The 23,577-nt window shown below is 32.7% G+C and overlaps 3 protein-coding genes across 4 annotated transcripts; all 3 read right to left on the bottom strand.

Moving 5' to 3' along the window:
* Window positions 3,416–8,484, bottom strand: LOC109361134. The gene is made up of 15 exons (XM_019606464.1): window positions 8,180–8,484; window positions 6,960–7,065; window positions 6,734–6,842; window positions 6,476–6,613; window positions 5,954–6,058; window positions 5,521–5,604; window positions 5,326–5,441; window positions 5,106–5,207; window positions 4,900–5,013; window positions 4,750–4,806; window positions 4,608–4,674; window positions 4,444–4,497; window positions 4,266–4,340; window positions 3,817–3,852; window positions 3,416–3,659 (listed from the first exon to the last, which is right to left on the bottom strand). Exons 2-15 carry the CDS (start codon window positions 6,980–6,982, stop codon window positions 3,543–3,545), a joined length of 1,197 nt encoding a protein of 398 aa, XP_019462009.1. The 5' UTR covers window positions 6,983–7,065; window positions 8,180–8,484; the 3' UTR covers window positions 3,416–3,542.
* On the bottom strand, window positions 11,275–14,250 carry LOC109361126 (GDSL esterase/lipase At3g26430). Its single transcript, XM_019606453.1, has 5 exons — window positions 13,864–14,250; window positions 13,280–13,489; window positions 12,708–12,877; window positions 11,827–12,097; window positions 11,275–11,560 (listed from the first exon to the last, which is right to left on the bottom strand). Exons 1-5 carry the CDS (start codon window positions 14,138–14,140, stop codon window positions 11,286–11,288), a joined length of 1,203 nt encoding a protein of 400 aa, XP_019461998.1. The 5' UTR covers window positions 14,141–14,250; the 3' UTR covers window positions 11,275–11,285.
* Window positions 15,924–22,302, bottom strand: LOC109361113 (eukaryotic translation initiation factor 4B2-like). 2 transcript variants are annotated; one of them, XM_019606442.1, is made up of 4 exons: window positions 21,471–22,302; window positions 20,825–21,380; window positions 16,638–17,063; window positions 15,924–16,298 (listed from the first exon to the last, which is right to left on the bottom strand). In XM_019606442.1, exons 1-4 carry the CDS (start codon window positions 22,093–22,095, stop codon window positions 16,274–16,276), a joined length of 1,632 nt encoding a protein of 543 aa, XP_019461987.1. In that variant the 5' UTR covers window positions 22,096–22,302; the 3' UTR covers window positions 15,924–16,273. The 2 variants fall into 2 exon arrangements, with proteins under 2 accessions (XP_019461987.1, XP_019461980.1); XM_019606435.1 differs by having other exon boundaries at window positions 20,825–22,302.

The raw sequence follows: 23,577 nt of genomic DNA, 5'->3' as shown, positions 1-23,577 counted from the left end.
GAGGATATCTGTCGGAAACAAAAAAATTATATCCAATTATGTGTGTTATCAATGAAAGTGTGTTTTATCAATTAAAAAATTAAACATTGTTATTTTTGAGTAAATTATACTGACAATACTCCTTAAGTTTTAGTAAAATTACACAAAATACTCATTTTTTTAACCTACACAAACTGTCATCCTAGAATGAATAAGTGTAATATATATATAAGTACAAGTGATTTGTGTAAGTTTAAAAAGATATCTCATCAGTGATACAAAAATTGAGACATAACATAACTTGAGAACAGTGGTCTTCAAATCGCATAAAATGGGCCGTTGATTCAGTTAAACCGTCACCAATGTTTTTTTTATTTAATTATTCTCCAATAACAAGTTTAACTTGTGTTTTTGGTGCTAATAAATTTAACTTGTTGAACCAATTGAACCACGACTTGGATGTCTCTCTGCTTCAATCTCCAATTTAGATTCTTTTCCTTCTTGTTTGTGTTCAATTCAGTTTTAAAATATTAAGACCCATACATATTATGTGCGTTGATTAGTGGACTTTTCACATAAATCTCAAAGGAAATGTTATAAAAAGAGATTGATGACTCAATAAAATATACAATAATATATGAGTTTTATATATTATTATTACATTATTTATCTATTTATATTTAATTATATTAACTCTTCAAAAAAATAATACAAATAAATAGTGAATGATATACTGACAATATATAAATCATCATATTTAGAATATACAGTTTATAAGTTAACTAGAAATTCATAATTTAGCTTATTATTAATAGGTTAGGAACTGAAAGGTTAAACTGGATAAATTACTTACTCGAATTTAAATAATTGCATAACATTGGTTGATAAGTTATACAATAATAAGTCCTTAGTTTATAAGCTTTAAGATACTTTTATGTTTTGTCATGTAATAAAAAATAAGATTATAAATTAGTAGCATATTAAATAAGTTCATTTACGGAACAATACTAAATAATGTATTAGTTTAATAAACTAATAAACTTACTTATAAATTTATTGATGACTTAAAACCACCACTTTTATTTCTTCACTTGTTGGGATTTTCATTTTATTGGCCAACAAGTGATATCACCTTCTCTACTCTGGTGTTTACCACCACCAGTATACAATTGGTTTATAATTGAATTAATAATTCATAATTGAATGTACCCAAAAAAAATAATTTCATTCTAAAGGATTTTGAATTATTAATTTAATTCCATTGAAACTTTATCCGGATTATAAGTTTCACAAAAGCCGAATCCATCTTTTTCATTTCTCTTTCCTAACATACTTTATAATTCTAAAAGAAAAATGAATAAAGGAGGTTAATCACATATATTTTTTATTAGAAGAAAAACTTTTAGTTTTTTTTTTCTGAAACTTGATTTATCAATTGCCACCACAAGGCTAATAAATGCAAAAATATCAATCAATACAAAAAAAAGTGCACCAAAACCACTTGATAAGTCTCGTTGCTATTTGATTTGGGATCTATCCTCCATCCCATTAAAGTCTATCAAGGAAAACGTTTCTTTACATTGTAAGCCTCACATGTGTCAGCTGGTAATTTTTGATCTAGCCACATGCATTTGCAACAACAAAATTCCATACATTTATAAATCAAAATCAAATTTTTGTACCACTAGAACCAATTTGAAAAAAGTGTAATAATATTTATAAAGATTTATATGTTGTCATTACATCATTCATAATTTATTTATATTATTTTTTAAAGAATCAATGATAATTAAATATAAATATTATATGATATAAAGAAATATATAAAATTCTGAACTGTCATGCATACATTTTTTCACATTTGAAAAACAGTTTTGTTAATATGATCACATCTAGAAAACCATGGGCATTCAAATAGTTTATCATACTCCTCATACACCACGCTACTCAATCACAATTTTATTGAATAGAAAAGTAAAAATATGAATAGGAGATAACATAGACTAAGGAATATGGTTGACTAGGCATCAAATTAAAGTCCAAATTAAATGAATTGATTTGATAAAATTCAACCCGAAAGAGAAGTTAGAGGTGACAGTGACAATGCAAAGTGGAGTCTAGAGATTAAACCAGAACTGTACATGTGATAAATAGGGATGGAAACATTGTCTATTACCTCATTATAACATATTAAATTAGATTTTTTTGTATTCAAAATTCACACTTTTAATAAACAAATTTAGTTTACCAAGTTGTTATATTATATAGTAACATTTACATTATACCATTTTAATATTATTATATATGAAAATTTAATAGAGAAAATGTACATAAAATATAATTTAATTGTTAGTGATAGATAAACTTATTTAAAGTGACCTTTAGCCTATTTAAAGGAAAGTTTGATGACCTATTTAAATGCATTATAACATTAAAAGTTTTTAAATATACTAATATACTAAACTTTTAAGATAATCAAATATATATTCACATAATAAAATAAATTATTTACTTTAACTACTAAAATTATGATATATGTCATTTAATTTTTTTATAGAAATATTTCTAAAAACAAAAAATAGATTATAATTTTAGTAGCTAAACAATATAACTTATTTTCACATATTTTATTATCAACTTTTAAATAGGTCAGACTCATACTTCTATATATTATTTAGACTTACATGATTTAAGACAAAATTTGTTATTTTTTATTCATGACTTAAACGTAGCTACAAACAATAACATAGAAAAGTTAAAATGCACATATTCGATTCACATCCAACTGACCCATACTTCAAGCAGTATATATTTTTCACACAAATTTGCATGTCACTTTAACACCGATCACTATATAATAATACTAATTACCATCATCCGCATAACATTTCAACTAAGTGCTTCATTGTCACCTCCAATTGGATTGAACACATCATTTCATTTCTATTTTCTATAAGTAAATGATCAAAAAAGAACACTGTAATCAAATACACGAGTAACACGGCAGGTATTATTTGCCTACATTAATTTCTCACTCTCATCACTGGAATTATATATTGAATTCCAGCTTAGTCCTTACTCCTTATCTTCGACTCTAAAGTTAGTATTATAACTTTAACTATTATTAACAAAAAACCATAATATGAGGAACTAGTATAACTAATTCAATCGTGACAATGCAGAAAGCCAACTTATCAAAAGTGACCCTTTGCACATCGTTGGTCACAAATAATACAATAGAATTGCAAGAAATAAATATAAGGGAAAAGACATGAGAATTTGTTAATAGAGTTCCATCAATTATATTTATGTCTCTCGGTCTACCAATATCCAATATATTAATAGAGAATAAGTATTACAACATCTACCATACTCATAGGCGAGCTAAGACCCGTGGGGTGCTTCTAATTGGTACTTCTAATCGGTACAAGTTATAACAAGAAACTTAAGCCTACTATATAGCATTAGTTTCTCTCCTTCATTCTTTCTAATATTAGACAATATAACACTCCATACGATAATATATTTCAAGCATCCCGAGCACCAACTTTTTTTTTTGTCTTCTAAGCAGTAGTTGAATTAAACATATCAGTAGCTGATACAGTCTTGAAATAAGCGTGTTCTGCATTGGCCAACCGACTCTGGAACATTGTCCACTCCTTTTTACACCTCTCTCTCACCTGCCACCATCAACACACATTTTTTAATCAAGCTTCAGAAAGTAACAACACACATTACATTACAACTTTTCAATTAATTAAAGGAAGTTATAATGTAAATAAACAACTAGAGATACTAAACAAACATGGTAAACTGCATGGAACATGCATAACATACCCCTTCCCATGGCGCTTTTCCATCTTGTGATTCTCCCTATCAAGCAAAGGAAAATAAATCAGCATCTTAAAGCTACAATGAGTGGATATAGTAATCCTAACAACAATACAACAAGGAAGTCTTTGACCACTAGCTGTAATTGGTCAAATGGAATGAACAATATCATTGTATTCTGTCATAAACCATGTCCTCGGAAATGTCATTTAAATTTAAAGACTTTTTAATGGTTTTATTCGTAGTTTTTCTTGGTCTCCCTTGACCTCTAACTACTAGGATATCCTCCATCCACTCTTGTTTTTCTGCGGCTTCTGATGATCTTCTCATATGGCCAAATCGCCTAAAGCGATAATATAGTATCTTTTCCTCAATAGGTGCTATCCCGACTTTCTCAATAAGGCATTCATTTGTGATTATAATTATAACAAGAACAATCATGAAAAATAAATTACCTGTTTCCCTAGTGAGGGAACACTTTGATGAATAATCCACTGAGAATCAACAACTCCAATCTTCTCATGTGCAGGCTATCATAAAGCATGGAGTTTAAAGTTCATTTGCATACCACTATTGCAATTTCTTATATTTCTAGAAATTAGATGAATTGAGGCAATGAGATAATGGACTCACCTCGACACATTTTCTAAGAGCGAAATCGAGACCCCACCCATGGACTAAGTCATTCTGAAAGACCCAGAATGGTACAATCATAATTATTTGTAAGAGACCGCGATAAACAAACTTGGAACTAGCTAATTGAAGGAGGGAAAATAGAGTAAGAGTGAACTTTTAACCTGAATCATATGCCAAACACAGCGCCATGCTTCTCGTGAAAACACCGGAGCCATAATCTCTACAAAACTGCATGCGTGACACAATTAGAAACGTCTTGACAGGGGAAGATAATACAATGCTAATACTTCTACCGATACTTACGCTGCACAAGGAGGCAAATGAGGGTCACTGCACCATCCTGGTTTCTCCTCTGTTTCTCTAATACAAATCAAAGAGACAAACAGTCAATGCGCATTCTCTTGCATAACAATTACCAGAAGAAAACTGACATGGGATTCTCATCATTCTTACTTATGAACTTCACGATCACCTCTTCTCTTTGTCATTTGCCATGTCAACCCGGCATTAGGTTCCAAACCAGGCTGTGAAATCTCCAACCCATGCTTCTTCACCAGTCTTAAGTATCTGAAATTGGAATTTGAGAAGCGTATCATACTTCATGAGTGAAACCAAAACTAAATCTTTAGACACACACACATGTCATATGAAATACTCACTCCTCCGCATTAAAATGCTCTACACCGAGGTCTTCATCCCATATAAAAATGTAATCATATGGTGCCACAATGTCAGGATGCAGAAACCGCTTCGCATACCACCTAGGAGGGAAAATAATCAAATGCTATGATAACATAATTGAAATAGCTGAACAGTACTAGTTTTAGTAACAATGAAAATTTATCATCCCAATCTTATGATCGAACAATGGATTCTTACCATTTGGTCTGTTTGCGAGCACTCACATGAATAGCCCGCTTCGACCACTCAAGCTCATCCCATTCTGTTGTTCGGCCATCATAGTGAAACAGAAGTATCGTGAAGTTCTCTGAAAACTGTTTCGAGTAACAAATCTAAGTAAAGGACACATATACATGCCTATGCAGCGAGATAATAAGAAAAGTAAGTGGTGACCTTTTTCACAGCTGCATCGACATTTTTTTTCTGATCATAGCCAACGGTGAAGGTCACAAGGTACTTTGGCTTAGAGGTTAAGTCCTGCAAGTGACAACTTAGTCAAATGTTCTCCATATAGAATATAGTTAACCTGCTACAAGTCCACAGTAAAGACAAGGCATCTCTAGTCCAGGAATTTAAGGATTAGGCTAATAAAAGAAGCAGAAAATAAAGCTAGAAGAAAAATGCCAAAAATAATATCCCATCTAGAATTTAGGGATATATTGCATGGGTACTTCAAAGAATGTGACGTACCCATACCGGGTACGTACCAGGTTCTGGTACTCTTGGGTACTATTTGATGTAAATTGTTTAAAATGCGTCATTTGGGTCGGAAAAAGGAGGGGGGGAAAGATTTACTTCTAAGCATAAACAGTTTCAGGATACACACCTCACTGGGCTTACCCCACAATCTACGCAAATAAAAGTCTGATTCGGATTCAACAATTGCTGGAGGTAATCTTTCGGCACCTCTTGGATTTGATGGAACCCAAATCTGCAGAGAATCATACAAATATGCAGTGATTCAAACTTTGAGAAGCCAAACAACAACAACCAAGCCTTAATTCAAGTAGGTGGTGTCGGCTATGTGCATAATCATAGAGAACCCGAGTTTTCATTCAACTTGATCAGGAGATTCTATCTGCTATAACCCTTTAATGCATGATTCTCAAAACCTTAGAGATTTAAAATTATCAATTAACTTTAATTGACAATAATGTTTTCATTCCTCATTCAACACATAAGGTACATGAATCTTCGATGAGTTTATGGACCATGTTCCAACTATATAATTCAACTAAATATTTTCCTTCTCAATAAAAGAAGTTATAGATTAATTAACTTTATTGAATCATTTTAAACCCATTAACTTTTAATATCCTTCATAAGGCTGACAAGATGAAATGTGTACCTTCGTATCATTTAATAACTGGTTTTGTGCTGATTCTTTGTTATTACTCTTCAAAAAAGACCTCATAGTGGCACCGGTATATTTGCCTTCAATGTAAGAAACATCAATGGTGGGAAGCAGTCCAGGTGGGAGATTCAACTGCAAATTGTTAAGCATTGTTAGAGTTCCATCATTAAGTCCAATAACATCAACTCATCAGTCATAATTCACTCTATCATGAGGTATGCCCGAAAAGAGGAAGCTACTCAAAATCCACACCTTTGCAGACAATGATGGAAATGATATTCCTATGAAGAAGCCGAAAACTATTCCAACAAAAGTTGTCACCATAAGCCTCATACTTTCACTTGGTTTTCTACTAGTAGAACTGCAACCAACAAGAAGCAAGCATCACGAGAAAGAAGTTTCGGACATTAACTAGGATATACAGAAGTTCTTAAAAACAAATCAGAATAACAAAGTTAACTGTCTCCGAAGATTCGACCTGCGAGTAGTACCGATCCCCATTATGTCCAAGCTTTCCTGATTGTACACTCACAAAATTATACGCAGGAGTTATTCTTCACCAATTAGTATGTTGCATGCATCCTCTACGAGTAAGAAACAAAAGGTGCTTGTCAAATGATAACAGACCCTGCTGAAGGGGAAAATAACTAAACATGTTAACAAATGGAACCAAATAATGGTCCCAAAGGACAAAAGGTGAAAATACACCATGTTATTAGAAAAAAGATTCAACTTTGGATTTCAATAACCCACAAAGACCCCCATTGAAGTATCACAAGGCTAACTGAAATAGAGCTATTATTACTAACAAGGTGTTGGTCTAGTATTGTAAGGCTCCGCCAGATCCTAGGATGACCAAAAGGTCAAAGGTTCGATTTTGTGAGTGACACTTGTTGGAAGGGACAACCACACATCACGAAAGGGATTAGTTCCTAAAGAGATACCCTTGGTAGTATAAAAAAAAAGAATTACAACTATTATTATTCTACTAGTTGTACTACTGCACTAGTAGGTCAAGTGCTAGTGGACTAGTTGTTGACTAGATTAGTTGTAATTTGTATAAATTAGTAAAGTGATTTGTATCTATCAAACACATCATATCAATCCAATACCTATTAACAACCATAGTTATCCCCTCCTTTTTCTACCTAAACCCATAATTTCAACTCAGCTTAGTCCACTCAACCACTTCTACTACAAAGGAATTCAACTTCCACAACCCAATTGTTGAAACAAATGAAACCATAAGCTAGAAAAGCATGAGCTTTCCCCCTTAATAACCTACCCAAGTAACTTAACACAAACAAATGTAGTAACTAACTCCACACTCACATAACATTGTGGCACTTTCTCTTAATTACAGCAACCACCATGTAGGATTCACACAAAACAAAAACACTCAGATTCCTTAAATTTTGTCACAATAACACAAGCAAAACCAGCTCAGATTCAATCTTCATAGATTACAATCTTTGTTGCTTGGAGAAATTTACCACTGGATTCAGTATTTACAGTAACTGAATCCAAAGAAAAAAAAACCAAAGACTAGATATTGCAGAGCATATTTAACAAAGAAGGAAAAGATCATAACTTTAAACACTTCCATTGATTCAGGGGCCAAAAAATACCAAAAAAAATTGGTTTTTTCAGTGATAGTTACTGAAACAGTAGAAAAGAAGAGGAAAAAATGAAGCAAACCTGGATTATTATAATCCCTAATGGGGTGAATTCAGATCTGCTAAAAATAGTAACTTTTTTTGTGGTAACGCTGACAAGAACAATTGGGGCAACTGAAATCTTAATTGGAGGGTGGTGATTGAGTTTTCCAAGGAGGAACAATAACAACAACGTTAAAGACAACGAAAAAACCAGGAATTAACTGGCGTATACAAAACACTACTTTAATTAATAATAGTGAATCTAACTTAAGAATGATGAGGATTTTTGTTTTGGCTATGGAGCACTATCTCTGAGTAAGGAGAAATTATAGGTTGATATGATATAGTGATATACTCAGATAAATAAAAAATGTATACACTTCTAAATTTTATATATTATTTGTTTATCATCTATCATTTCTTTTTAATCACCATCGATTCTTTAATAAAAGTAAATAAATGAATTGTAGATAATGTACTAACTATATATAAATGTTTTGTTTATATTGATAGTTCATAAATATTACATTATATTAAAAAAATCTAAAACCTTATAGAAAATGTTTGAATTTGAATGGAATTAGTGTTGAACTATGTTCTTTTTATTTTTAAATTGGGTTTGAAAAGTAAGATATGATAGGTATGAATTGTCAAGGCAGGAATTTAGGTGCAATTAATTTAGGTGACAATTCAACAACTTTGCGAACTATTTTCTATGCCTTTTATTCTAAGGCTCCCTCCTCTCTTGTGCCAAACGTCCAAAACAGAAGAGGATGGTACCAAACTTTTAAATCGATAGTCTATTCCTTAAATTTCAAGAGAATTAAATATTCAATAATAAAATATAAAAAGTTAATAAATGTCACTGAAGGTTTTAGAAAAATACAAGAATAAAAAAATCAGGAACATTAGATTGTTTTATATATATTGATAGATTAAGATATTTATAAGCTATCAATTGGGCATCCACATTTTTTAGGTTGCCCTCAAGCACATAGATAACAAAACAAAACAGGTCGTCCATGCTTGTAAATACTTGCAAAAATTTAAGCGGGTGTGGGTATGCATGTATTATTTTGATGGATAAAATTCAATGGAGTGTACGTTTTAAAATGGATTAACGAGCTTGCAGACAGTTCGTAGGCATTATTGAATAATTAAAAAAACACATAATAAATAAAATAAAATTAAATAAAGTAGTTGAGGATAAAAAAATTAACAAAATTTTTGACATTTTATACAAGGTTAACAAATTATATTATATTACAATTTTTGTAGAGATTAAAAATCATATTGTATCATTATTTATTTAAATTTTTTTTTCCTTAATTATATGTATGGGATGCTAGTATTGCTCAAAGGAAATGCTTACGGATTTAGCAAGTGAAGCAAACAAAACAAACCAGACAAATGAACAAATTTATATGTTTTGCCTGTAAAAAAAAATAAAGTTATGCCGACACATATATGGGTATTGTCCGTTTTGACAAGTATACTCAAGTTCCTACAAACACAGCATTCTCCTATTATTTTCGTTCAAATTAAAATGATCTAATCTTTATATAGAGTGCACAAGTGTGTCGGTATGAGTGAGAAAGGGAGTACCGTCCCATCTTTATATTTTAATTATTAGTTGTTAAGTTATATTTTCAATACAACCTGCAGACTTGTATGTTTTTACATTATTTTTTATTCTTATGTTATAAATATTCATTTGGCAGTTAATAAGACTGACACTGCATAGTTTACATGACACTAACATTAAAATCAATTGAATTGAACTATAACAAAAGGATCTTTAGGAGCTATATCTATGAGGAATATTTTTTTATAGACAAATATAAATATTAATATGTTAACATGTTAGTATTTATAATAAGTAAGACTCAAATTTTTAATAACTTTATTATTTTGTTCCTTAAATCTTTTTCCCTAATATATTTATTCTCCCAATTTCTTCTTAATTTCATAATTTCAATTCTTTCCATTTTCTTATCATTTGGAAGTGCATCTATTTAATTACCTTTCATGAAACTTATACCTCTTCTGTGTGGTAATGAATCTATTTACTTAACTTTCATGCTCCTTATACAAGGATATGCGGTTTTAAAATATGTCTCAAAATTTGTCTCAAATCAATCATATTATGTCATGTCAGTTAAAAAAATTAAATATTTATGATTTTATCTATTTTTACTTCATCGTGATTGGTTAAAAATAAGCTTTGGAATATACTTTGGGACAACATATTCTCATCCAACCTTGTACTCTTTGTTTAGCTGCTACATATTCAGGTCAGATGTTAGAATAGCTTAAAAACAATCAGAGGAGCATCTTTTGTTGGAGGTGATCGATCATATAAACTAAACCACCATTATTTCAAATTGCTGACTTCAACATGTTATACAGTTACAATACATATTATAATTGTAGGTGGCCACACAATCATATTAGAGGGCATTGCAACTATATTTAGGCTGCATTAAATTTAAAAGTAATTTTTTAATCACACAAATATTCAAACCGGAAAGTGTATAGAAGCAAAGTCGTGATTGTGTGTTACTAACATTGTTCATCAAGATTTACAGAGTCAAGCTAAGAATTCATCCCCATTGCCTCTTCAGCATAATAGGAGGAGGTTAAGCTACTAATTATGCACACAATCAATCAATTATATTATAGCTAATGATCATGCAGACAACATATCAAGTTATAAACAACAACAAAATATATGCACGTGAGTTTTATAGTATGCTACTGCATCATCCACTATTTATATTATCATCATTGACTATTTAAAGAAATAATTCAAATGTATGGTGAATGATTACTAATTGTATTCAAATATTTACACTAACAGTATATAGATATTACACTCTAAAACAATACTAATTGTGCAAACAAAAAATGAAGGATGTTTATTGTAACATAATGAACTTGTGCTCCTATTTCTATTAGTTCATATATAGAAATAGCCAACAATTTCTCATCTAGAAAAACTGACATACATATTAATCATAAATATGTCTCTTCAACTTAATTCATGAAACATTTTAATAAACAAGTTTAAAATTCACCTAATTAATAGCACCTTTAACTCAAAAATGAATTTGAGTCTCCTATTTTCAATAGAGGAAAAATAATTACTAGTCATGGCTGGTATTATGAGAATTACAAGCCATATTTAAAGGGATAGGGGGATCTGAATAGGAACCATTAACTATTTGTTGGAAAATCCAATGATTAGCAGCTTCAGTGTAATGGATACCATCCCAAATAATCCTCACCCTTGGATCTTTGCATGAATTTGCAATTATAACCTTTTTACCATTTATCAACTTTGTTGCACCACATCTTGCTACATTATCGAAATTGTATTTCCCACCATGACCACAACATGCTATCACCCCTTCTTCAAAACCTTCAATCCAGAAATACTTTTAGTTCATTAGAGATTTTCAAGTATTTTTTTCAGATTACAAAAGTAACAATAGTAAATGAAAAAAATGATACGTTCTTGTACTAATCTTTCTAGCTACAAAAGGTGACATATATCACAAAATAATATTTTATTTATTAATGATTGGTTTACAAGTGACATATGTCACTCTTTTGTGGGTATGATAACTTATAAAAAAAACTAGTAAAAGAATATAGCATTACTGGTGGATGATTCTTATTGCTTACCATATTCATGGGCATGGGTGATTAGGGTATACTTCACTGTGTAGATATCAACATAGGTGATTGTGGCCTCTGGCATCTCTTTCCTTAAATGGACAATTGTTTCTTTCAATTTAAGGTTGTAATATTGTGACACCTCATTTAATGGTATTGAACAACCAAACTTGTCTGCTTGAGCTGCAAGCTCAGGAAAGCCATCAAGCACATATGGTAGACATCCCAATGGACCTGTGTTGTGAATCCAAAATGACCTTCCACCTTCCCTATACACATTCTGCTTCATCCTAATACTATAGTTATCATCATTTCATATACATATGTACAAGTAAAAGAGTGTTGCAAAGTAAGGAGTTAAGGTAATAGGTCTGATTTTATCCTATTATATTAGAGTATATGTTTGCGAGTTAGATTTTGGAGGAAAATGAAGAAAAATGGAAGGATTCGAAGCCATAAAATACATTTGTGAGATAATTATGAAGTCTTCCATTTCCCTTCAAAACTCAACTCGTAAACAAACTCTAAGGGTTTGTTTGGGAGTTGGATTTTGAAGGGAAATTAAAGGCTTGAGAGTCATCTCATAAATGTATTTCATGGCCCCAAGCTTTTCAGCCATTCATTCCCCTCTAAAATTCAACTCTCAAACTAACCCTAAGAATATGTTTGCGAGTTGAGTTTTGAAGGGTAAAAAAGAGAAAATGAATGCTTCAGAATCATAATTCAATTTACGTACAGACCTAAAGTAAATGAGAGTTATTAATCTTTAGATCATTTAGTGAATTACCATCTTGATACACTTTATCAAATTAATTGTGGATAGACTTTTAGTTAATGTTTTAGAGACAAACTCAGATTCAAATTAATCTTTAAGACATAAGATAACTCACCCTTATGGCATTGGAGAATTGGCTCACTACATCGGGTATATAAGCCTTGACTTGTTCTGTTGTCGTGTTTAATTTGTAGCCGTAAGTGAGATCATTTTGACCAATGTCATAAGTGTATAGAGCCTCAGAAAAGTATATATTCTTGGGAAACAAGCCCTCAAACACCCCTCCTGTGGCATATTTGAATTAACCAATCATTTAGCATTTCTTAATTTATTCCAAATCAATAATTCAATAAAGAAAATAAAAAACATTTATATATTTTCATATAAGAGCTTAAGCCTTTGGGATACATGATACATAGTATAAAGAGAAAAGCCAAATGTTAATTATCTATTATTCATAATTGAAAGGATCTTATGATTCAGACGAATCAACTTATAGGTCAATCAAGTTTTTTGATCAAACCATGTCAAAATGATACCAAATTTATTTGGGCTTATATTATGTTGCATAAGCTCATTTATATATGTTGACTGAGTCATTTACCGAGTTTTCATTTACCAAGTTTTACCTAGGAGTCTTCCTTTAAAAATGATAAATAAATGTACATAGGATATGAAAATGTGTACCTCTTTTTCTGATGAGTTCGGATCTAATTTTGAAATCAGAGAATTCGACAGATTGAACATCGAGGGAGATAGGACTATAACCACTCTCAGACTTGGTTCTATTTGGAGGTCTAATAGTTGATCCAGCTGTTGCAAAATTGGCTCCATGACTGAAATTTGACCCCATTGAGTCCAAGTAAGCACTCAGATATGGCAATCCCAAGCTATTAGCTGTTAAAATAAAATTTCAAATCATCAACTTTATGAAGAGGACACTCATCATCATGTATTAATTATTATTTATTAACAGTTATATATATATACATATTATTATTATTACTAATACACATAAATGGTGATAATAATATACCGATAGTATAAAAAAAAATATGGATATAATAATTATATTAAACTCATTTGGTATATTCTCCTATATTTTATAGTTGTATATACAAAAACAAAACAGAAAAACATATTCAATTAGGACCACTAGTTGGAACATGAAAACAATCTAGAAATGCCTTCTAATATTCTCCACTTTCTTGAAAACAAGAAATCAAAACATATCTAATTGATCTTATACTTGATCTATGCAAAATGGGTACCTATGAAATCAATGATGAGTCTACCATCACTGTATCTACCAGCAGGAGCATGGAAAAAAGTGATTCCATTAGGGTAAGGAGCTTGTCCAAAAACTGCAGAGAGACCACCAGTGTCAGAATTAGAGTCACCAAAGTTGAATATGGCTTGAAAACTACACTCTTTTGCACTTGCATGCATCTTAATAGAACTTGTTGGCATCACAAAAACAAGAAATAGTGTTGTTGATATCACAACCCATGACACAAGTTGTCTCCATATTTGTGTTGTTGTCTTCATAGCTTGTATGAATTATGATGGAGTGAGACATGTGAAGTTCAATATGAACTAGTCTCTTTGTGCCATGAGTTGACTTTCTACATTTAATCTTTAGTTTTCTTACATAAATTTAGGAGTAGGTGTTAGATAAGGTATAATACTTGTAATCAATTAAAAAAATTAATATGCATATCTCATCATTAAGTAAAATAATGAAAAGTTGGTATAATAGGCTCATACTTTTGGTAATCAGTTTTGAGGTATTTTTTTATTGAAATGGTATCTTTTTCAAGTTTGTTGACTTTCTACATAAGTTTATGTAGAAAAAATAAACACTCATAAAAATATATTATTACACTCTGCTTATACGGATTTTCAATATTATAAATATTTTAAAATAATATTTCTATCTCAAAATATATTTGAAATAATATTCTTCAAACAAAACTCACATTTTAAGAAAATAAAAATTCACTCAACTTTGAGATAGCCAGTAAAATAATTTGGTTTTTGAAATATAAAAGATCATAAACATATTAGATAATTATTCAAGAGTCCCCATCTTAAAAATTTTATTTGTTTTAGGTCTTCTTTTCATATTTGTTTAGGGACCACTAAAATTGATTTATGGTTTTCATGCACAGAGTTTAGGGGGCCACTCGGTTATTGTGTACAGGGTTTAGGGAGCATATATTCCATGCTTTCCCTATTTTAGATTTGTGTTGTTTTTAAAAGCTGTCATGTTTGACCATTGTAAAGTTGTTTATCAGGGTTATTATATTTCATTCCACTATAACAAATATAAACACTATTTTATATTTTAGTTTGCTCTTATGTTTTTCAATGTGTAGACAGTAGATAGAATGAACTACATGATTGAGAAACATAGCATTGTAATTTATGAAGTGGTCATCAGTGATGAGAACTACATGGTGCAACATATGAAAGTGAAAGTGGGAATGGTAACAAGGGAGTATTTAGTGATTTGATAAAGTTTTTTGGAGTAGTTGTAATATCAAACACCTTAAAAAGCACAACACAACATTTTCATAAAAATGAAAGATATCAAAGCTTTGGTGCTACTGAGATTACCTCTAATATATGAATCAATAATTATAAAGCATTTTAATGGGAGTTTTATATTTGCTGAAACGAGGCTGAGGTAACTACATACGTGAGGCTAGATGCATATCTATGGAGAGAGAATCCAAATAAGAAAGGATGAGGGAAGATGATTTGCATTTGATAATTAATCATTTTAAATTAAAATGTATAACGAACAGAGGGTAATTTTGTCATTATATTACATGTGAATGTGTGATAAGCACAATATTGTTCCAATTATGTCACCTAATCTAACAGTTTATGTAATTTATTCAAATTAATATCAACTCCACCATTTTTTGAATTATTTTATTATCTGTCACTAAAAAATAACAATCATGACAAGGATTAAACCGCTAAGACTGGACTAGTCATGACATATTTGGATCAATCACAACTACCTTGTGAAGAATAAAATTTGATTTCCAAATGTTACTAGTTGGCTTCTGCTATTATAAGAATGGGAAATTGTTTCTCAAATATCAAAATAGAAAAACCTATGGACTTTTTTTAATCCTTAATGGTTTAACTCAGATCAGGCCATGTATGTAGTCAAAGTTCAATATGAATTTTAATTCAGATTATGCTGAGAACATCAATGTTCATGTGATATCTAAAATATCGCACACCCTTCACTCTAAGCAGCTTAGTGCTACTAATGTCAAAACATCAAACATGCAGATACAGTGCAGTAGTAGGATGCACAAAGGGGAAAATATAGTATAGTATCAAACACAATTTCACATTAACTAGCAAGTTCCATAATCTTCAAGTAAATTTTACTCCTAATAAAATTACAGGCTCTTGGCATTTCAACCAGACACCCAAAAAATTACCAGAAGGGGAAAACAACTTTACAATGTTTCAAGATGTAACAATAGATAAGGCAAAAGTTTTAGTGCCAAGTACTCAATGTTTGTTTCTCCAATTCCTGGAGTAAAACTGAACAAAAAGATTAGAAAAGACGAATAGGGGATCAAAATAATATTATGTTCTGGTCATCTAATGTTAAAGATAACTCGTAATCCACACAAAACTGTTACTCAGTGTTCACCATCTGTCTCTTGACCTTGAACTGTAAACAGTAAATAAATATCAGCATTCTCAAACACTTTTCAGACCCAAAAATGTTATGTTAGAAGTGTACATATGAATAAATAATAGAAAGGTAAATGAAACAAAATTGGATTCAAAGCCACGTCAATTCGATGCCGTAAGATTTAAGAAGTAATCAAGCAGTAGTTGTATTTTGAATGTTAAGGGGGTAATTAGCCAACTACCACAAAACATGATTGAGTAACATCCCACGCAGATAGAATTCGCAAATTTTAACTAGGAGTGGCAAGACAAAGAAGGAAAAGGAAATGGAAAAAGAAAAAAAAAGAAGGAAAACGATGCGATCGTATATTCTTACCTGTTCAAGTCTCTGCTACCCGAAAACCATCCTCTTTCCCTGCTACCTTGATATGGTCTTCTATCATCACTAGGTCGCATCGACGTATCTCCTGTGCCACGGGATCGAGGTCTGTCATTAAACTCCACACTTCTAGTATCCTCAAACAAGCCAGATTGAGAAGGCGGCCTATCAGGAAAACCAGCACTCTTTCCTGCTGAGGAATCTGGCCTATCAACGGCTTTCTGACCAAAGCGAACTTTGTCATCCAAGTCATGGATAAGAAGTTCCAGCTCCCTTTCTTTCTTTAGTAAGATTGCACTAGTGTGGTCTACACCAGCCCCACCCACAGATTCCTTATTTGAATTTGTTGTATACTCTTTCTCAAGTTCCTTCTTCAATTGATCAATTTCTTCATGTAACAATTTTTCCTCCTCAGTCTCAGGCCTGAAATATTCCTTCTGAAGTCAACAAGATGATGTGTATATTTGAAATATCAGCAAGTCACAAATATAGCATTATGTAATCAATTAGACCAAATTGCGCAGCAATTTTGCACATAAAGCAAGGCGGATAAAATAAACAAGGACAGATTATATTTATGGCAACAAGTCTTGATTAATGCCAAACTATTGGCAAGAACTTTAGCAATCCACCTGTTGAAATTATACGGTTTATATAAGGAAGAAGAAAAAAGAGAACTGACAATATAGTGAGTATTGAAAGATAGAAGTAATACAATAACATAATAATTCAATTCTACTATTTACACTAATAATCAAGTGCTGATACTTGATACAACCTAATACTCTAGCAATCCACCTTAAGCTTACTGCTTACTAAGACTTAAATTAGTTACAAACTTGCAAATAGCAAACCACAAGACAAACATCAAAACCATGGCAATATGTCCTAGATAGATATCTCCTACAAGTACTCTAATTTTATACTCAGCAGCTCTGTTAAAAACACAAATTTCCTAGCGTCCACAATCCATGACAGCAACAGCTAATACACACAGCAAAACTATTCCAGAGCCTCAAACAACATAGCAGTCCAAAGTCAAACAGGGAAGGTGAAGGCAGAACAGCATAACAGACAAAAAAGAAGCACAAGCAGCAAATGCCAAGGCCAAACAGAGGGAGATAAACAACCAAACAATTCCAACACATCAGAGTGACATACTGAGGCAAAACCGATGAAAGAAGGGGAAACAAGACAAATCTGAATAAAACAAGACAAATTTGAACATGACGATGGTCACAACTAGCCATCTGAGTTTAAAAATACAGACCAACAGAAGAAAGATTATAGAACAGATTTCCATAGAACTCAACAAAACATTAGATTCCACTAAAGGTGGATGATACAGCTCTAATACCATACCGGAATTATAGGTTTAGGGGATAAGAAAGGAGATATGCTGATGGATTGGTTAAAGGGTTTCAGATAAATAAATGTTGACGGATTGGTTAACCTTGTGTGTTCTCTGATGCTTGATTTTTTTTTCTTTTATTCTAGAAGGACCTCTTATCCTCCTATCCCTTTGTACTATTCTTATGTTTGTTATTGGATCTCATGTCTTACTGATTTAAAAAAACATCTACTTCATCCAAATAAATCATCATTTTCTCATTCAGTTAATTGCATTTTTGTAATCAGGGGACATTTTAGGGTTAAACTGTTTTAAGAACAAAATATAAAAGGGAAGACCTAGTGCACGATACTCTCACATGGTAAGGAGTCTGGGGAGGGAAGATGCATGCAGCCCTATGCCCAGTAGCAGAGAGCTTTTTCTGTAAAAAAATTGTGCCCCGAATCTGTTTCTGAATATTTTATAAAAGTGACTTAAAAATAACTTCAAAGAAAAACAGAGCCAAACAGGGTCTACATTTTCTGGCTGAAAATTTTCATAGGTAAAATCTGCTAAAGTATGAACAATTCCTTATCCTTATAATCTTCTACTTGTTGGATAGTCTCTTGTAGATCAACCAATAACAGTTCTGTTAGCTACTATTGAAGATGTTAATTCAGTTCGAGAGGAAATTTTACATTCCTTCTACCTCATCATTTTCAATTGACTGTCTTCTACCTCCATGGTTTCAAGGTATTGGGGGAAAACTCCAATCTGCACCCTAACCTAAAACCCTCAATCCACCTTGTACCACCAGGTAGTGGATCGTGCAATATGGAAAGCATCCTCTTTCTTCACTCAATCATCACTAGCAAACAAAGAAAATGCTTGGAAAAGTATTCACATGTAAAAGTTTATCTCGTTTTACACATAGTATTCCTTTCAAAGTAAAAATAAAACTTCCCTAGAAAGTAAGCAATCCTCTAATACCTCCCCTGTCCATTTAGTATCCTAACAAGGATATTCAATTATAAATAACTTAAAATTACCTATAACAAGTCAATAATCAATAACATCTCTAGAAATATGTTTTTAAAATAAAATATACTTTTAAATGAATGAGTCGGATACCCATCCATAACAAATGAGAAATGGATCGGTTGGGTCATTTTTTTATTAAATAGATCATTATGGACTGGAATTTGTTAAAACTTTTAACATGTCATAAATGAATTACTAGTTTTTTAAACATCATTGTAATCTGAACAAGAAAGACTGAACTTCTAATCTGGTAAATCTTAATATTTGGATCCACCTCACTTAACAAGACAGGCTGAACTTCTAAGACGTTAAATCTTAACTATAGAGTTACATGTCTTTATCTTCACAGTTAGTTTCACTATTTACTACATGGTTTTACCTCTTCTTTTCCCAATTGGAGTTTGACCTGTGAATAAAAAACTAAAAGACATTTCGAATTAAAAAATTTCTTTTGTCCAAAACAAGAGATATTTTAAGTCATTACCACTTGGGTGTACATCTATCAACGCAATACCTTAGAAAATTCTGAAGTTTGCATTACCCCTAAACTGGAAGCTATCGCTGTGTAGATTGTGCTGATGAATTTACACAAAATGAAAATACTCCCCGTGGGTTAAATAAAACACACTGACGATTCCTGGCTATTCCATTATTCGGTTCAAAAAATAATTGGCTCCAACACTTTCAAAAGACAAGATAAACACAAAAACCATTTTTATTCCAACTTTGTATATAAAATTATCATCTTTTATAGTGTCATGTACAGACAACCCAAGTACACACACATGGTACTGTGAATATATAATTATAGTATGTTTGACCTCACTATATAACCTATATACTAACTAGGAATAAGCAACTAGTGCTAATAGCCCCACAATTAGAACCTTCATTGTTGTAGTAATCTATTTCACTAAAATATTCCTTATTTTTCATCAATGATCACATCCATGATTAGCTTTTGATCCTGGGAATCTGGGATAGAATATATAAAAGCTATTTACTTCGCTAATTAAAGGCGTAGAGAGATTATCTTCCAAGATACATTCCCCAATAGAAAATGAAACATCCCTAGTGGCAACAACGAATTCATGCTCATCTCTTATTCACATTAAAATCTTAGAACATTAATGTCTTTAAAAAGCTACACCTTATCAGTTAAATGTGAACTCCCATTACCACTTGTTCAATTCCACCACATAACAACTTGCTTGAGACTAGGGAGTGGGGGAGAAACAACGAAAGGAAAACTATATTACTACTATAACAACAAAGCCTTTTCAAACTAGGTGGGATTAAATTCATGGATCAAACAATGCTATGGTGTTCAATAATAAACAAAAAACTATACTATAAAATGGAAATATGTCAGTCCCCAAAATTATACCAAAAGTATTTTCAATTCCAAATAAGATATCACCGTCACATCAAGATGTAACCCAATCCCCAAAATTAGCACCCATATAGACTCTTCTATAAATCATAACTATCTACCACACCAAACAATTTGCCTAAGCTATGAATGTCGCCACAGAATCACCTCACCACACTACAATAATACCACATGAAAGGAACATATAAGTTTCTTGTTTGTACAATGAGGATAAGAGGGACTTACGGTAATTTACTTCCAACTACTGAAGCTGTACTATATTATGAACATTATCGACTCAAGCTGTCCTAATAAGGAACTTATAGCCCATTATCAATTAGAGATTGTGAACATGAGAATCTAAAGTGCAAAAACAATACCAGAAAATCACAGCAATCAAAATCACCAACCAACACATAAAAATTAAAATGCAGCACAAACCTCTCAACACGGAGCAAAACCTCCCTAGGTTTGGCATCCCCAAAAGGATTGACCTTGGGTCTGGATTTCACCACACCCTCTGCACCCTGAAATCCTGGACCCTCGGAACGACTAGATTGAGCACTAGAAGGCCTGCTGGAGTGTGAACTCGTGGGGCGACTCGTCGGCTTCTTCGCCTCAAGCTCTGAATCCAGCTTCTTCCAATCCAATCCCTTCTCAGCCAAGACCTCCTCCCTGGGCCTCGCCGCACCAAATGGATTTGACTTGTTCGTCTTCACCGGAGCTTCATTCACAGAACCAACGCCACTTTTACGTGGATCTAATACCAACCTCGGGCGCTCCCGCTCCTCACGCTGCGGCAGTGGTGTACCCCTCGCCCAGCGATCAGGCTCCATGCCGGAATCACGAAAACCAGAACCAAAGTTGGAAGATCCGGAGTTGGAAGATCTAGCAGGAACCGGCTTCTTCCCAGCCGCCCAGTTATCCACACCATCAGCCCTAAAACCACCGCCAAAACCGCCATCACCTCTAGAACCACCGCCAAAACCGCCATCACCTCTAGAGCCACCACCAAAGCCGTCATCTCCTCTAGAGCCACCGCCAAAACCGCCATCTCCTCTAGAGCCACCGCCAAAACCGCCATCACCTCTAGAGCCACCACCAAAACCGCCATCACCTCTAGAACCACCACCAAAACCGCCATCGCGGTCACCGCCACCACCACCGAGCGAACCATACCGATTTTGCCTCCCGGAATCGAACGACGGCAGAGATTTCTTCACAGACGCCCAATTATCAACCTCGTCAGCTCTCGAAGGCTGATCCAATTCCGAAACCCTAGAACTATTCCCTCTGCGTGGCTCCTCATCAAATCCACCATAAGATCTTCTCCCTCCGCCCCAAGAACCATCGCGATTATCATCTCTATCTCTCGAAGGTCCACCGGAGCGACCGTAAGACGAAAATCCACCGCGGCTGAACTGCATTTCCTCCGCAGAACGCTCCTTAGGACCAGTTGGAAGGCGGAGCATCTCATCCGTCGTCAAGCCACGGTACTCCGACGAACCACCACCACCACCGGCAGCGAAATTGCTGAACTCAGATAACGTCATCTTCTTCTTTTTAGGTTGTTTAGCGTTCACAGCTTCCTTCAGGCTCGGGAAGTTTTTTGATGCGGCGGTTTCCACTACAGCTTCGGCTTCACGTTCTTCAGCTTCGGCACGTTCCGAGTCTGCGGCCCAGGCTCCGATATTACCCCATGGTTTCGACATTTTCTTATTCTTTCAGTTTCTCACACGATCTAGTAATAAAACGAAAACGAGAGTTTATTATTTATTTGTTTAATTGTTTTGAAAGATGTGAAGTTTTGGATCGGGTAATGGAGCCGGAGCTCCGAGAGCGTGAGAAGAAGATAGAGAGGTGAGAGATTGTGTTGTTTTTTTCAGTTTGTGGGAAAAAAGAGGAACATTGATCCACTCGTCAGGGTGTGAATGGGTGAAGCTGTTTTTGGAGGGGAATTAGCGTCACGCGCGCGTGACTTTCTTGGCCCTCGGGAATAGAGAAACATAGTAATTGTTATATCTTCTCATCCTCTCATTAATCCTTCCTAACAAAGTAATTTTCTCTCACATTAATGATTTAGAGGATTGAAGAGATTTTATTAGTTTTTATGATGAATCAAGGAATGTGAGGATTACTTTGATATGATGAGATTAGGAATGACATAAAATATGTCTTATAGGTATCTATAAAAATATTCATAGTAACACACAATAAGTCTCATAACTATCTACTTATTTATAATTTTATTTTTTAATTAAATATTTTATATTGTTTATATTATTATAAAAGTATATATTACATACATTACCATTATTTTATAATAAATATTAGTGTTTAAATTATAAACATAAAGTTATTAATGTATTTATTTTTTTATAATCATTTTTATATATTAATTATTATAATATATATAATTAAAATTAAACTCATTTAATTATATGTGCCTACCCAACTAGTTGCCATTCCAACAATTATTATAGGACATGGTCATCATATTTATTTAATTGAAAATGTGGAAATTAGATGTGTTAAAAAAATATAAATCATCTATACTAAAAGTTTTTATGTCTCTATATCAACCTAATTATAATAAGAGAATAATATTTCTCCTGGTATGAGGAGATAACTCCCCTCCTCATACCAATTGCACGATTACACGTGTCACACTATTTTAATATTATTTATTTTATTTCATATTTTTTAATATTTTATTTTTATGAAAAATCATTATTTTCTCTCGCCAGAAACACAAGGATTTCCATGTCACCTCTTCATTTTCACCATTCCCTGTCACTCACGTTCTGAAGTTCTGAACTTCAAAGAAGAAAATTTTCTCATTCATTCAAACATTTCACTTATTCATTTTGAAGGTTTTGAAGTTTCTCATTCATTCATTTTTCTCATTCATTCAAGCAGTCCTCATCAATCTCACCTTTCCTCTTTCGTCAAGCTTTTGAAGGTTTCCTTTTTTCATCATTATTCATTTTCCTTACTTATTTCCCCAATTATCCTCCTCTCATCAACTTTTTCTTAATTCTTCTCAAAACATAATCCAAATTTCATGTTTATATTTCATTTGCTTATAATTATTTGCAGAACTTATTATATATCTGGACTTCAATATATCTGGACTTAGTGGATGCGAAGACACAGCAAGGTCATGTCTGTTTCAATTGAGAATGAAATTGATA

This window comes from Lupinus angustifolius, chromosome LG01 (genome assembly GCF_001865875.1).
Source record: "Lupinus angustifolius cultivar Tanjil chromosome LG01, LupAngTanjil_v1.0, whole genome shotgun sequence".
NCBI classification, from domain to species: domain Eukaryota; kingdom Viridiplantae; phylum Streptophyta; class Magnoliopsida; order Fabales; family Fabaceae; genus Lupinus; species Lupinus angustifolius.
The sequence above is the reverse complement of the archived record's forward strand: the minus strand, read 5'-3'. Positions and strand labels throughout refer to the sequence as shown.

Excerpts from the sequence above, each read along its gene's own strand:
- LOC109361134 (XM_019606464.1), bottom strand. The coding sequence starts at position 6,982 with ATGGGGATCGGTACTACTCGCAG. Across the intron at positions 5,442-5,520 it reads TCGATGCAGCTGTGAAAAAG|TTTTCAGAGAACTTCACGAT; the intron begins GTCACCACTTAC and ends TACTCGAAACAG. Across the intron at positions 4,498-4,607 it reads GTGTTTGGCATATGATTCAG|AATGACTTAGTCCATGGGTG; the intron begins GTTAAAAGTTCA and ends TGGGTCTTTCAG.
- LOC109361113 (XM_019606435.1), bottom strand. The coding sequence starts at position 22,095 with ATGTCGAAACCATGGGGTAATATCGGAGCCTGGGCCGCAGACTCGGAA. Across the intron at positions 17,064-20,824 it reads GTTTTGCTCCGTGTTGAGAG|GCCTGAGACTGAGGAGGAAA; the intron begins GTTTGTGCTGCA and ends GGAATATTTCAG. Across the intron at positions 16,299-16,637 it reads GGTAGCAGAGACTTGAACAG|TTCAAGGTCAAGAGACAGAT; the intron begins GTAAGAATATAC and ends TACTGTTTACAG.
- LOC109361126 (XM_019606453.1), bottom strand. The coding sequence starts at position 14,140 with ATGAAGACAACAACACAAATATGGAGACAACTTGTGTCATGGGTTGTG. Across the intron at positions 12,878-13,279 it reads CGAACTCATCAGAAAAAGAG|GAGGGGTGTTTGAGGGCTTG; the intron begins GTACACATTTTC and ends AATATGCCACAG. Across the intron at positions 12,098-12,707 it reads AATTCTCCAATGCCATAAGG|AATGTGTATAGGGAAGGTGG; the intron begins GTGAGTTATCTT and ends AGGATGAAGCAG.